The 15,274-nt window shown below is 39.8% G+C and overlaps 1 protein-coding gene and 1 pseudogene across 2 annotated transcripts in view; one reads left to right on the forward strand and one right to left on the reverse strand.

Moving 5' to 3' along the window:
* Window positions 1-15,274, reverse strand: part of AXDND1 (axonemal dynein light chain domain containing 1) — a 63,693-nt gene continuing 48,419 nt past the window's right edge. Inside the window, exons 20-27 of one of the 2 annotated variants that reach the window (XM_023531250.1) lie at window positions 14,895-14,991; window positions 9,181-9,291; window positions 8,781-8,894; window positions 7,137-7,241; window positions 6,179-6,261; window positions 4,993-5,246; window positions 2,643-2,777; window positions 1-1,390 (exon numbers count right to left, since the gene is read on the reverse strand). In XM_023531250.1, the coding sequence (XP_023387018.1) occupies window positions 2,689-2,777; window positions 4,993-5,246; window positions 6,179-6,261; window positions 7,137-7,241; window positions 8,781-8,894; window positions 9,181-9,291; window positions 14,895-14,991 (853 nt within the window). In that variant the 3' untranslated portion in view covers window positions 1-1,390; window positions 2,643-2,688. Of the gene's footprint in view, window positions 1,391-2,412; window positions 2,778-4,992; window positions 5,247-6,178; window positions 6,262-7,136; window positions 7,242-8,780; window positions 8,895-9,180; window positions 9,292-14,894; window positions 14,992-15,274 lie in introns of those variants that run through there. The other variant, XM_011361277.2, reaches the window with a different exon arrangement.
* Window positions 10,508-10,626, forward strand: LOC111740553 (annotated as a pseudogene).

Below are 15,274 nucleotides of genomic sequence, written 5' to 3' on the forward strand. Positions count from 1 at the left end.
AGCAAGCACTTAGGAAGCAGCAACGAATAGAATGAGAGTTGGGGGAACTCCTGGATCATTTCCTAAAATGTCTGCTCTATTCGAGTTTGCAGTTTGCTTCCGTGCACCAGCCAAGGCACGGTCACACGGGGTCCAGCCCATTTAAAGAGTCAATGGCAATTACAACAGCCCTGAAGTGGGGAGAATTTTTTATTGTCCTAGTGCTGGAGTTAAGTTGGCATCAAGGGTTGTTAGTTACTTTTCACCCCATGTGGATGGTTCCTGATATCGGGTTGGCAGATGTTGGCATGAGTCATGAAAAAGGAAGTAGGGTCATGTGGTTCAGGCATAACCAGAACTGGGAACAGAACAATGAGAAGTGAATGCCAGGGTTATAATCTAAGAATGGCTTTTATGACATTTAATAATTCCTTGTAGCATGGTTCTTTTCAACAAAAGCATACATACCTGGGGAGTGCCTATGGTTTCTTCCACTAGTTAGTCTGCTCTCATGCCCAGTTCTGGTCAACATGTAAATTTCTCATTAGCTTGCCAGAGGGCACCTTCTGGGTCTGCTCGAATGGTCCGTCGTGTCTTAGGTATCAACCAGCTGGTGGGGTGGGAGGGCTTGATGGGAGGGAAATAATGGGGATAAGTTGTGAGGAAACCGTTCTAGGTAAAAGGGTGTAGTGAATAGTCAAAGGCAAATTCTTCAGAGACTAGCTAGGTGAGCTGAGTGTCGTCTGCAAGGTCCCAGCCGTGGAAGTCTTCTCCTGAGACCCAGGTGCTGCATCTCAAATGGCCTCTGATCTTGAAATGATAGGGCTAGAGCTCTGCAGTTGGGACTTCCCTACCCCTGGGAGGTCCAGCAGGCCATTCTTCCAGTGCCTCTACGTTCCATATCCCTGGAGGGCTATGTCGGCATGGCTAAGTATGCTCTTCATTAGATTGCCCCTGGCCGCTTCCATGTTCTTCGGAAGAGTCTATTGGGACTATGAGGGTTCTGATGCCCTCCAGAATTGTGGCTTGTGTGTCAGTGCATTTGCTCCTCTGCTTCCTGTAGGGAAATACTTGCTGGTAGGTAGCACACTTATGAGGAATTCCAGAAGTAGGCAAGCAGTACTTTAGAGCTTTGGGGCCTGCAAGCAGAATTCCCAGCAATATTTCCATTCATTCCAGCCATTCATCTCTAGCTGGAAAGGCCAAGAGTGAGAAGAAAACCTAGTCAATACGTGTCAGAAAGTACCTGACAAGTGACCTGCCCATGGTCAAGTCAATAGGACCATAGCATAGGACCAGATCTCTTGGGAGAGAATGACATGGTGCCCACATGCATGGCGTAGGTCTGGGTGTGTGGTGTGGAGCCAGGCCTAGTGGATGAGGGGCTTGCTCATCAAACTTCCTAAGGTCCCTGAAGTGAGAAATAAAAAAAAAATTATTCTGAAAAACGAATTAAAAAGTATTCTGAAATCCCATCAAAAGACCCCAAATTTGCTAGAATCACCCAAGAATCTGCTTGGGAAAGCAAAAGGGTAGGGCTGGCTATGCCCCAGCAGGTGGTTAATGTAAGCATGAGCCCTCTGGCAAGCTAATGAGAAATTTACATGTTGACCAGAACTGGGCATAAGAGCAGACTAACTAGTGGAAGAAACCATAGGCACTCCCCATCCCACACACACTTTGATGATGGCCAGGAGCAGGCCTTACCTGGAGTGTGGCTTAAACAAGGCTGGGGGTTGTGGAGTCAGGGGTGATGTGGGGTGTCCGAGGCTTAAGGAATAGGCAAAGGCCTAACATTTCAGGAGACAGATCCAATGGAACACTAAGTATGTGGAGCAAAAGCAGGTGAGAAATCTCACCGTAATTGTTTAGAGCCGGAGAGATAACAGCAAATGCAAGTGACTCAGAAGCAGTGAGGTAGGAAGGAACTCCTGCTAAGTGACTGCCCAGAACAGTATTTGTCATCTGCAACTTACTTTTGCAATTTTAGTTCATCTCTAGTAGCTAGAAAGATCCAAGGTCGTGAACAGGGCAAAGAAAGCAATAAAAGCAAACAATGAGAATTTGGGGTGAATCTTCAGCAATACTGACCCCTGTATAAAACCATCTGAGCAATAACCTGGTGGCCCACAGCTATTGTCAAACAATCTAGACATGGTCCAGCAAGCTGGAGGCTCTGACGTTGACCAGCTCTGTGACCTTGGGGGAGTTTTATAACCATTTTGGCTTTCATTTGATCTTCCGAGAAACGGGCATAACGGTATCTCCCTCACCTCCTTTGTAGGGTTTTTGTGAAGATCAGATAAATCATAAGAATGCCTGAAATCATAAGAAATCTGAACATGCTGCAGAAACCTAAGAGCATTACCAGGATCCTCTCTTTAAACTGAAAAAAATGTTTTTTTTTATTTGCCATTCTTCTCTGCAGAGTTCAAAGTCTTTGAAAAGCATTATTTTCTTGACAGAAACAGACACTTTTTGCAAATCCATTAGAAAATCAATTGAAGAGGCTAGCAAAGTTTTACACAGCTATTTTTAATTTGGGAAATAAGCCAATGCCATCACTGTGACTGTTAGGAAAATGTTCTTGGTTTGTACATCACAGCTTTTCTAAGAACTTTTGCAAAGGGGGTCCCTCTGATCGAGCCGCACTGTCAGCTCACCAGCACGGAGAGAGCTGGGATGGGGAGCCACGGGGATGCTCGTGCACTATGGCTGCTGCTTGGGTTTCATTTTATTATTGGATTTAGTCCGGATTTTGGATTTGGTGTTGACAGCACCCTCCTTGTGCTGACTCTCTGAAAAGACAAAAACAATTAGAGTGCTGTAGTGACACTATCTCATATTTACTAAAGGTGTTTTACTTTCCGAGGCATTTTCAAAATTCTGTTCTACCTGACAAACTCCTAAGCTACAAGGAGGTTCTGTGCCCAAAATTTGACTCCGAAATGGTTATTAGGATTCGGAATGCATTTCCCCCAAGTTTTAGTGTAGTCGGTTAACTGCCCGAGTTCTGGATCCTCGAAAAAGGGACTATGTGGCCAAGGAGAGACGAGGAAGAGGAAGAACATGTCCTCCTACCCCGAGTTTGGTGGAAAAAAAGTTCCAGTAGAGCTAGTGCCCAGAATCTTCCCAGACCTATTCCTGCTTCCCCCGCCCCCACCCCCCTCCCTCTCTCCATTCTCTTGCACGCAGACCCTACACAAGCCCCACCCTTGGGTCAGGGGCAGGAGGCCTTCCGCCACCAAGCCTGCTCCCCCTGGCTGCTCTATGGCATCACACTTCTCACTGTGAATCTTCTGACAGGCTGCTGCCACCTCCATCCCACGTTTGGTCACTTGTTCACACCCCTGCTGTTAAGTGGATTTTCTGAATAAACGTTCTGGTCACCTGCATGGCATGGGAACTGCCTTACTTAGGAGCCAATTCCCCAAAGCTCTGCAGGCTTCTCGCCCTCCATATTTGAGCCCCCTGGGAATGACTCTGATGGGTGTCTGAAAGGCACGGAAGGGTGGCTGTGTGTCTGTGTAGGTTATTGTTTGCAGGCTGAGGATTAAACTGTATATAGTTATTTTCTACCTATAATTATTAAAACTTTTTCGTTCTGGATTTAACCTAATCCCCAAGACCTTTATGGAAACAGACAAAACTAAAGTCACTCATTCTATATTGAGGTAAATAACCTCTCCAGTTTAACATGTAAGCCTTCTGTATGGTGTATATATTTATTTTTCTGTAATCAGGCAAAAGAATAGTTTTCAAATTATCAGAATGAAATTTTATCACAGTATGAGAACATGAAATGTTTTTAACTCATAAAAATTATTTTGCGTACAGTCAAACCTAAAGCTAAAGGACTGTCACACAAGGAATAATTAATATCTTATCAGTTCAGAATTAACAGGAGAGAAAATGGGCCCAGACTCTTCCTCCAAACAGTGCCGATGCACCAGACGGTGAGGGGCTGGCTGACCGCTTTTCTCGGGGGCATAGGTGGAGATAGCGGTGACAGTGAAAATCAGAGAGGAGGTATCTTCCCAGTGCTACCCTTTGCACCAGGAGTTGTCCTGGGAACAGACCACGGGTCGAAGATGAAAGCAAAAAGAAAAAGACAGCCTCCGATGGTGGGGATACTGGGAACTGCTCGAGGGCGGGTTATAGCACTAATTAGAGATAAGAAAATGAAGAGTCAAATGCCTTTTCCTGTAGAATAAAGGAGATTATTTTCAACAAGTATCAGAAAATAAAGGCAAAAATTCCCCAGAAAATTCTATCAATGAGAAACAATGCCTGTCAATATTTGGGCATATTTACTTCTGGTCTTTTTTCCCAGCTTTAAAAAATTGAATCATATCCTATTTCTTGCATTTGATATGTTAACATAAGAATTTCCTCTGTCATTATAAACTCCTTGCAAACACCATTTTAATAGTTATATAATATTCAGGTATATTAATATATCATAATTTATTTAATCTTTCTTTCATGATTAGAGAGTTTCTATTGTCTCCTATCATATATACAATGATATACTAAACACCTTTGTGCATTATATTTTTTTCTGTATTTAGAATTATTTCCTTAGACTAGATTCTCAAGAGTGAAATTATTTGGTCAAAGTATATGCCTGTTTTTAAGGCGTAGCCATACATACTCTCGACTTATTTTCCAAAACGGTTTTATCTGTCTGTCCACGCACAAGTCTCTGTAAAACTAACTACTTTGCTCCTCCTGACCAGCAATGTATTATTTTAATCTTTGCCAATTTTATAAATAAAAATTGTATCCCATGTTAGTTTACTAGTCTATAATTGTTAGTCATTTCCTTTTCTTTTTTGTGAGTTGTCTAAATAAGATAGTTATATGGTTAAATGTATGTGCAATCCTATGGGAAATATAAACTAGTAGATCGACCCTAAATTTATTGACCCTATTCTAATGTATTTCTCACCCAACTGAGTTTTCTTTCATAAATACAACCTAAATAAAGCAAAATGAGAGAGCAAGCCTCACCTTTCTTTAGAAATTTTGAGGAACTTTCTGCTGGCCTGATTTCTTCTTCTTCTTCCTCTTCTTCATGTTCTTCTCCTTCTCCACCTTCTCCTCCTTCTCCTCTTTTTTCTCCTTCATTTTCTTCTTGTCCTTCAGGCTCCTCTCTAGACTTCAATATGTCCTCCAGTTCTTTATTTCTTATAAGGGTAAAATGAAGTTTCTCATTGACATCATCGAACTTCTCCTCTGCTTGTCTGGCTCTGTTTTCAACTTCTCTGATGTGAACAAAGTCCAGAGAAACGCAATGAAATGAAAAAGTTAGAAAAAGAACGTCTCATGTAGAAAACTCACTGTATAAAACAGGCAGTGGGATTGGATGAATGTATCTGACGATGAAGGGTACAAACAGGGGAGGCAGCGACACCAATGACCAGCTGAGCCCTGGGGGGCCGGGGAGCCACCCTGTGAGGTAATGTCAGAGTCGCAGTCATGCTGTGATTTAAGAATATGACAGATTTATCATTTCTTAGTGAAATTTGACTTTTGAGTATTTGGAATTCTCCATCAATATCCAAGGAACCCTTTTCAGTAGTTAATTTTGGCTTCTCTTCATCGGTGTGATCTAACAAACTAAATCCAATTGTGTCCCTTCTTTTTTTTTTTAATCCTGAGCATAAGTGCCGAGAAACAGTCTTTTTTTTTTCATTCCCTTCTTTTCCAGTACCTTTAAAACCGTATTTTACAATCAAGAAAACCAGTTCGAGATGTGCTTCTTAATTACTACAGCACATGTTGCACGTCTATGTGGCCATGCTTCTCTCTTGGCATTCTCAGCCATCTGAACTGTATTGCCCCTCCTGTTTTTCGGGTTATGAAACATTCTTTCTTACGCACCGTTATTTCTCCCTGTTCCATTTATTTCTCTAGCTCATCTCCTAGAAACCCATTGAATTGGATCGATCTTAACACCCCATCCCCCGACATACACACACACTCTGCCTTCTCCCATTTCCACTTTGGGTGAGGACAGTGTTCCTACTAAGGCAGTGTAGTTCACTGATTCTAGCAGAAGATTTGGAGATGCTCATCCTGCTAGTGAGGATGAAGGAAGCGGGAGAACCAAAGGTCAACCGAGAAGTGTGGATTTCTCAGCCAAACCTCCCGGCCAGCATCTTCGTCTTCTTACATCGTGGTACCTCATACTTACGTTAATTTCTTCTGCGTGTGTTCAATTATAGCCATAGCTTCAACATACTTTGAGGCCAATGTACCTTGATTAGCTGATTCTCTCTGACAAAGGAAATATCCACTGTGAATAAACTGGAAGCTCCAACAGTTAATACTCTACTTTTCCAGGATGTTCTGGACCAAGGCTTCCAGGACTTTTTTTTTTTTTTAACTATCCATATTTATATAGTAGACAATTAAGAACACTCTTAACATCAAAAAAAGAATAGAGAATGCCTGTAGCCAAATAGCATACCAGCTTCCAAATTACTCACAGGACATAAATTTGATTAGAGTTGTAAAGAAGAAGCAGGGAAAACAATATAACAAAAAAAATAACGAAAGAAGTTTAAAAAAATATAGAGAAGGATACACGTATTTCCCTAATAAGTAAAGTTAAAGATCAAGGAAATTATCTATATTTATCTTATTAATAATTTACTTCACTAAGCACATAACATTGCAAAATCCAATAAGATCTTGTAAGTTCTGTAGGAAATTAATATCAAGGCGGTGAAAATACGAAGAAAGAAAAAGACCTCTAACACAGACCTAGAACTTTCTGTGGAGGAATTTTAAAGCTATTTTCCTGCTCAATTTCCATAACTACCGTCCAAAGGTTTCCAATTTCCCAGTAATTCTTGTGGATGGAGGTATGTATGTGGTCATCGTAGCTTCGATTAAGGAAAGGGAGGAGATGCTGATTTTAAAATGAGGTTTACAGAAGAGAATGAAAAGTGTTTGCTGTGTTGTTGGAATGAGAGTTTTCTAGGGATGATGCTAGGAGAAAACAAAATCTGAAAAATGTATTTCTTAGAAGGGCCTGGTCCTCTTGGAGATAAAAGTTAGGCTATATCCATATCATGTCTACATAATCTTAAATTTCTTAGCTTTTTTCCTCTAATTTGGAATTTCCTAGTTGGGTTTCAGATACATACCCAGGAAAATAACATATCTGTTCCAAACAGAGGTCTGGAATGAACATTTTCATCTTCTCCAATGAACCGAATGAGTTTTTCCTTCTCTGGAGATGCTGAAGGTTTCTATGGCACAGAAATACCGAGGACCCGTTAGTGAGCTGGTGTGTAACACAGTGGCATGGCAAGCTGCCTGGAGCCACGTCTGAGGCTTTCATTTTCCATTTGCTGTAATCATTTAACAAGCATCTCTGAAGACTTACAACAAATGCTGTGTGTTAAATTAGTATGTTTGGGGAAGTGGGGACAAGGGAGATAGCTGTGAGAAAAACAGAGAGGATTTTTAGACCTCAGAAACTCACAGTACAGTAGGAGAGATAAGCAATAAAATAATTATGTATGTGTGACTACTGTTGGCACAGAGGTGTGTTCCAAGAGCCACATGTACCTGTAAAAGGGTCCCCCATTCTGCCTAGATGCTCAGGGAGGTTTCTACAGAGAAAATGATGTTGGAAGGCCAAATAGGAGTTTGTAAAATAGAGAGGAAGGGGCCTGATCTAAGGCCACAGGAGGAGGACAAGAGGCGATGCATTATAGAATCAAAAGGTATGACAGAATTTAGTGGCCAAATAATAATGTTTTCCATTAATTTTTTTGCCTTCTATAAGCCAAGCACTGTACCAGAAATAAAACAGAAAATGCTGGTCAAAAGAGGCCCGAGTGTTGTATAATATTCTTGTTCTGTTGTCCTGCATGGCCCGTGAGTAGAGGGCCGAGGTCAGAGTGTGGGGTCATGCCAACATTTAAACTATTCGCAGAGAAGAAACATCAGGGAAGTAAGTCAAGACAGTAGAGAGAGTGTGAGGTGATCATGATGAGTGTGAAAGCCAAAGACAAGAGTCAGTCTAGGAATCAGCAAGAGCTCTTCTGCTGGACTTATCTGGGTTTGAATGCTGGTTGTGCTACTCATAGTTACATGATTTTGGGTAAGACAGTCAACCTTTCTGATCTTCACTTTTATCTCTAAAATGAGGGTTGTATTATTTACCTTGAAGTTGTGTTGTATATAAGAAATAACATGTGCAAAGCATATACTTCATGGTAGGCACTCAGTTATTGGTGTATCATTGCATTTTTGTTACTATTACAAGTGTCCTGGGAAGGGTTGTTATTACCACTAATGCCTCAACAGGGGTGAAGACAGAGTAAGGAGAAGAGAGATGTGAACACGGGCTTGAGAGGAGCGGGGGAAGGCAGCTCAGAATGGGACCTGAAGAAATGGGAACACAGTGTTTACACTACTGTCTGAAAAATCTGGCAGTGAAGTTATAAAGGAACAGCATCAGTGAGAGACTGATGACATGTTAACAGTATAGGTGTGAATGAGGCTAATGCGAAATGGTTGGATTTAGAAAGGAAAAAGGACACCCCTACCCCTTCCTCAGAAAACCATGAGTCTGTCTTCAGATATAGTTAACTATATGAGAAAAGGCATTTTGTTGAATTTGAAGTGTTTACTCCAGATGATCTATTTCTACTTTCAACTATATCCATCCATCTATCCATCTATCTATCTATCTATCTATCTATCTATCTATCTATCTATCTATCCATCTTCTTTAAAAATATAAAGGGATAGGAGAAAATAATACTAAATATTCTTACTTCTACTTTCTCTTCTTCTTGTTCTTTCTCAAGTTTCTCAACCTCCTTACTTTCTTCTTCGTCTTCTTTAAAAAGTGTGTCTACTTCAGACTCAATAAATTCCTTTACACTGTCCTGTGAGATAAAACAATATCATAATTATAACTTAGTGTATATAAATATTTTAGTACTATATTAGCAATGATTCACTCAAAAATATTTAATGGGCACTAATCCTACAAGTGAGCCCTGTGCCAGTGATAAGGATACAAAGGTTAATAAGAACGGTTCCTGCCTTTAAGAAGCTTATAGTTCAATAAATCAATATTCAGAACATTGATTGGGAAAAGTCACTGAACCTTCACCTATTAAAACCCAAGAATAACCTGAATAATGAGCAATGCTAACACATGACAAATACCTCTTCTTCAAATAGGTATTCTTTTTCTTCGTTTGTCAATAACTTTATTTTTCTGCCTTTCATTCCAGAAAGGAGGTGAGAGCATGTGGTGATCCACTCATAACATTCTTTCTGAAAAAGAGACAAAAGACATTATTAAGCAGAAAAAAAATCAGATTACATCAACTCATGTATTCACTCATACCTACTGAGGAGCTGCTAAATACAATTCCTCTAAGTATAATTCAGCAATAGAAACTACATGTACTTTACCAAGATCTCCTAACAGCTAAGATCTGGCTTCAATGTTTAAAAGATATATTAGGAAACTATCTTCTCTGGAGAAGGAGATCAGGTCACTTCAACCACCAAAACACTGTTCCATGAGGCAAAATAGCGACCCAGTTTAAGTCAGCACGGTTAACCATAAAAAGCAGTATTATGTCTTACATTTTTCTCATTACTAGACTTATTTTTAACCGTGAAATTATTATGAAACGTCAGAGCCAGAAAACTGTAGAAATCAAATCCAAACCCTTATGTTATACATAAGGAAACTGAAGTCTAAAGAGTAAGTTTACCAGAGCTTAGTCAATGTCACTGATAAGTTTAAACTCTGGATTCAGAGGGTTAGGATGATGTCTTATTGCATATCAGAAAGAGGATCAAACAAGAAATGTGAAAGAATTGAGTTCTAGTCTAAATTCACCTAATTAGTTGTGGCTTCTTGGATAAACTCTTAATAGTCTTCATCTATCAAAAACAAATGAAGTCGTGGTTTACTTTAGGTGACCCTTATGTAGTAGGAAACTGGTAATCACCGTCTTGGTGAGGGGGAGCCCTAATCTGTAGCACTTGCTAATTTCCATGGTAAAAATACTCCCACCATGGCATTTCCAATGACAGTCATCAATTCAGTTGATAAGCACTGAATGTGGAGCTGGGAAGGGGTATGCACAGGTAGTTCTTGTGAGCCAATGTGAGTCTCCATCATGCCACTGCCCCTAAGGATCCTTCTGGCTACAAAATTTGATGCATACATTATTTAACTTTCTTTATTGTAACTAGAACAAAGCACTAGTTAATGTTGAAAATAATATTTTTGAAACTTTATTTCTTCAGTTAATATATCATTCATGAGAAATAAACTATTCTCTAGTTGAATTTGCATTCTAACAGAGATCCTAGTCATTTTCTTATAAACTTCTGAGACATTGAAAATACCATCATCATAACACTTCTGATAGAAGAAAAATCAGTAGGAGTCTTTTGATGAACGTTTTGTGGTAATCTATAGAGTTAAGCAAGTTTTCCTCAAAGTTAAGCAAGTCTTCTTTCAAAACCTTCAGTCTACGTCCATACCACCCTGAACACGCTCGATCTTGTCTGATCTCGGAAGCTAAGCAGGGTCAAGCCTGGTTAGTACTTGGATGGGAGACCACCTAGGAAGACCAGGTGTCGTAGGCGTAAAAACAAAACAAAACAAAAAAACCTTCAACATCACCTTTGATCAGCTCTAGACCAGGATAGCTCAGTTGCTAATCGATACCTGTGGACCTTCTTCCATCAATAGTCTTATTTAATTTTAATAAAGCCTGATCTGGGGCTATGTTAATAAATCCTTCTGGTGTGAACAGGACTTAAATTCACCTCTGGGACCCTTGGAGAATTTAAGCAGCAAGAGATGGCCCTAAATGTTAAGCCTATTGTAGTGGATCAAAAGCAGGAGGATGAGAAGACTGACTATAGGAGATAGTCTTTTATAGGGTACCAGTGGTAAGACTATGGTGGTAATGGAGTTAAGAATCTAACATCCCCAGGTCTCTTCCAAAAGGTGGGATAGCTGGAACTTCCCTGAGTTAACTGGAACACTGCAAGAGGCAAGCCCCCAACACTCCTCTTCAAAGTCATAGTTTAGGAGGGCCAAATCCTGGAACTGGCAATTGTACTTGGGTGACATAAAAGAGGTTACTGCAGCCCAAGGTGGGCAGCAGGATCTTAATAAATCACACAGGGCAGAGGTGGGAAAGAATGGCATGGAGGGAGTCACTTGCAGCCAGGAGTCAGCTTGAAGGCCCCCAAGCTAGAAGTCCTCTCATTTACATCATGGTGGGTATTTGATATTGAGAGGAGATATTTTCCTCCCATACGTTCTCAGAACTATCAGGTGCTGGTCAATGTGTGTCTTTTACCAGTCTTGGCCTGCTGAAGCTTATCTCAGAGATCCTTCTAAGTCATTTGCCACATGCTCAGATTATGACTAAACTCCAGGGCATCAATAACTCTAATTCTAGATACCGGAACATTACAGATGGTCAACATAAAGCACTTGAAAAAAGACATCTAACTTATTGGGGGCTAAGTTTCTAGGCTGTCAGCAGTTGGTCTAGGCTGCAATAGTCCCAGTATATTCTCAGTGGGTGCTAGGACTCTTTGACTCAGTGCTTCCAAGCATCAAATGAAGTCTTAATGACAAGCAATTCTTTCTCCCAAGTAGAGCAGCTGATAAGCACTGAGACCAACGTCTTTCAGAAATAGGCACAAGAGCAAGGATCCCTAGAACTGAATCCTCTTAGAAAATGACCTCCAGCATTTAACTGTAGCTCAGCTGTGAGGTCAGACTGAATCAAGATATACCAAGATCATTTAGGAAATAAACAGGGTACCTAGCAACGGTCTTGCAGAACTAGATAATCCCTAAGACTTCTTGAGAAGTCATTTAGGCATATACAATGGGAGAGTGGAGTAAGAACAATTGGTCCATCATCAAATTCTAAAAGATACTTAGTTAAGAGGACTCCCACTCCAGAATCCTGTCCAGCATCATGCAACTCTCATTTATTGGAAAGAGAGCCCAAGAAATATTAGATTGTGGAAAACTATCACTAATATCATCCAAATATGAGTCCAGTAGGTTGGCAAGATGTTATTCTTAACTGATAGAATGTGACTGGGATGTGGCACAAGCCACACAGCATCACAGTATACCCACATTAGACAAAGCTTCCCTAGAAGACCATCTTCTCCTCTTCACCTTGTGGGATACAAATGAAGCCATAGGAGTCCCAGAGTCTGATGTCATAAAGTCTTATGTACCACAGAGGCTGTCCAGGAGATCAGGGGAAGACAGTAGCAGTCAAGAATAGGGATGAATTTAAAATTAAGATAACCCTAATGTAAAGGTAACTACACATTCATTTTTCTTTACTCCCAGGGCACGGGGGTGCTGTAGAGCTACAAATTAGTTTGATGTACCCTCGAAAGGCCTCAGTCTCAGGCTTTGAAGGGGGAGGGACATGCACATTTGGTAGGAAAAAAGGCCCAAGCATGGGATCAGTTAGTCTTACTGCTGGTATGAGAGCGGATTCTTGGCCTCCTCTGATAACAATTCCCTGCAGTCACTAGCAAAGGGTTAGTACATAGAAAAGAGCTTAACAGAAGACCTCAGCAGCCTGGTGGAAAGTGTGGGTTCTCAAAGAGATGGTCAGGCCCTGCCAGAGCAGGCAATGAATGGCCCGTTTCACCAAGCTCCCACAAAATCTCCTAACATGGATGGTTTTATATAGATCCCCAAGGTCCCTTCAGGAAGGGCCCCTCACAATAATGTCCCCCCCCCCATACTGCTATAGCCTTAACTTTAATGGGGAGGTACACATGAAAGCATCCTGAAGTCTTCATTCTAAAACTGCCTTTACCTGGAAACATGGTCTCACTGTACAGAGCTCTACCCCGTTCAAGTAAATGAGGACGAAGGTGTATCATGGAACAGGCCAGTGAGTTCCCACTACTGTCAATGGCAGATCTGACCTGCCAAAACCGGGATCTCCACCACTGGGGGAACCGTAGAGCTACAAACTAGTTTGATGTGCCCTTGAAAGGGTAGCAGCCGGGGCTGGTGGCGGCAGGCCTGAGATGTGAGCACACTTCTAGGTGCACAGTGAGGGAGGGCCGCAAGCTCCAAGAGACTGTTCAGTTTAGTCTGCCGGGAAGAATACCTCCCAACTCATTCCTAAGAGGCCAGCATCACTCTGCTATCAAAACCAAAGATTACAAAATGAAACAAAACTATACAATCAATATCACTCATGAATATCAAAACAAAATTTTTAAACCAATTCAATTTTAACCAATTGAATTTAGCAATACATGAGATAATGCAAAATGATCAAGTGGGGTTTATCACAAGAATGCAAGGTTGGTTTAACACTCAATTAAAAATCGATGTAATTCACCGTATTAAAAGAATAAAAAAGAAAATTCAAATGACCACTTCAGTAGATGCAGAAAAATGATTTAATAAAATCTGACATTCATTCTTGACTTAAAAATTTTCCCAGCAAACAGGGAATAGAAAGGAACTTCCTCAATCTGAAAAAGGACATCTGTAAAAAACCTACAGCTAATATCACACTTAAAAATGACAGAATAAAGGCCTTTTCCCTAAGATGGAACAAGGCAAGGATATCTGCTCTTACCACTTCTATTCAACCTGGTACTGGAGAGTCTACTTAGTGAAATAAGGGAAAAGAAAAAAAGAAATATGAGGCATATAGATTGGAAAAGAAGAAGTGAAACTGTCCCTATCTGCAGGTGACATGATTGTGAACATAAAAAATTTTAATGAATCTGAAAAAAAACTCTTAGAGAAATAAGTGAGTTCAGCAAGGTGACAGGATATGAGATCAACATATTTTTAAAAGCTATTATAATTATATATACTAGCAACGAATAATGAGAAATTAAAATTATAAAAGACTGTCATTTATAACAGTAGCAAAATATGAAATCCTTAGGGATAAATATGATAAAATATGTGTAAGACCTGTACACTGAAAACTATAAAACTTTGTTGAAAGAAATAAATGACTTAAATAAATTAAGAGATATATAACGTTCAAAAATCCAAAGATTCTATATGGTTAAGAAGTCAATTCTCCATGAATTAACCAATAGATAATATGTAATTATAATCAATATCTAAACAGGCTTTTTTGGAGAAATTGATCAATCTTGAAAAAGAACACATTTGGAGGATTTACACTACTTGAGTTCAAAACTTATTATAAAACTACAGGTATCAAGACAGTTTGATAATGTGACAATGTTGACAATAGATCAAACAGAACACAACAGAATGTCCAGAATAATACCCATACATATAGAGTGAAGAGGTTTTCAACAAAGAGGCAAAGGCATCTCAATAAAAGATAGCCTTTTCATCAAATGGTGCTTAAACAACTGGATATCCAAATGCCAGAAAATGAATTTCATCCCATACCTGGCACCATACATGAAAAAAATTAACTCAAAATGGGTCACAGACCTGAATATAAAGCCTAAAGCTATAATATTTATAGGAGAAAATCTTCATGATGTTATTGTTCAAAAATTTTCTTAGATATAATACCCAAAAATTGATAAAAGAAAAAAAATAAATTGAACATTAAAATTAAGACCTTCCTCTCTTGAAAGATATTGTTGAGAAGAAAAGACAAGTCACAGACAGAGAAAATATTTGTAAATCACATAATTAATAAAAGACTTGTAACAAGAATATATAAAGAAATGTGTTGCATGTGTTCCTTTTTTATTGTAGTAATCACTTTACAGGTGTGTGCACATTTTAAAAATGATCAGATTGTACCCTTTAAATTTGTGTAGTCTGTTGTAAATCAGTTGAACCTAAAAAGTCCGTTCAAAACAAACAAAACAAAAAGGGAAAACAGAGCTATTACCTTCATCTGATCCAGGTCGTGAAGTTCCTTAGCAGGATTTTTTTGTAAGCTGCCAGCTATACTCAGAGCCATCGCTGTTACCATCCCTTTGCAACAACTGGAAAAAAAAGCACACACATATACACACAGCATGCTGGCTCCTCCCCTAAGTAGAAGTCTACCATGATAATGAAGCCACTGACTCAGCAAACAGTATAGTTTGTCTCTTTCTCAGTTTTTCACCCTTATCCTCTTTCTCCCCTCCATTCCTTTCCCACTCTTGACCACTGGCAACTTTGAATGGATATGAAGGGGGAAATCGGCTAGATGATAAAAGCTACTCCCCCAAATTTGAAGTAATCGGTAATAGTATGCTTACCAGTTAATACATTCGTTTTTCA

This window comes from Pteropus vampyrus, unplaced genomic scaffold (assembly GCF_000151845.1).
Source record: "Pteropus vampyrus isolate Shadow unplaced genomic scaffold, Pvam_2.0 Scaffold65, whole genome shotgun sequence".
Taxonomy (NCBI): Eukaryota; Metazoa; Chordata; class Mammalia; order Chiroptera; family Pteropodidae; genus Pteropus; species Pteropus vampyrus.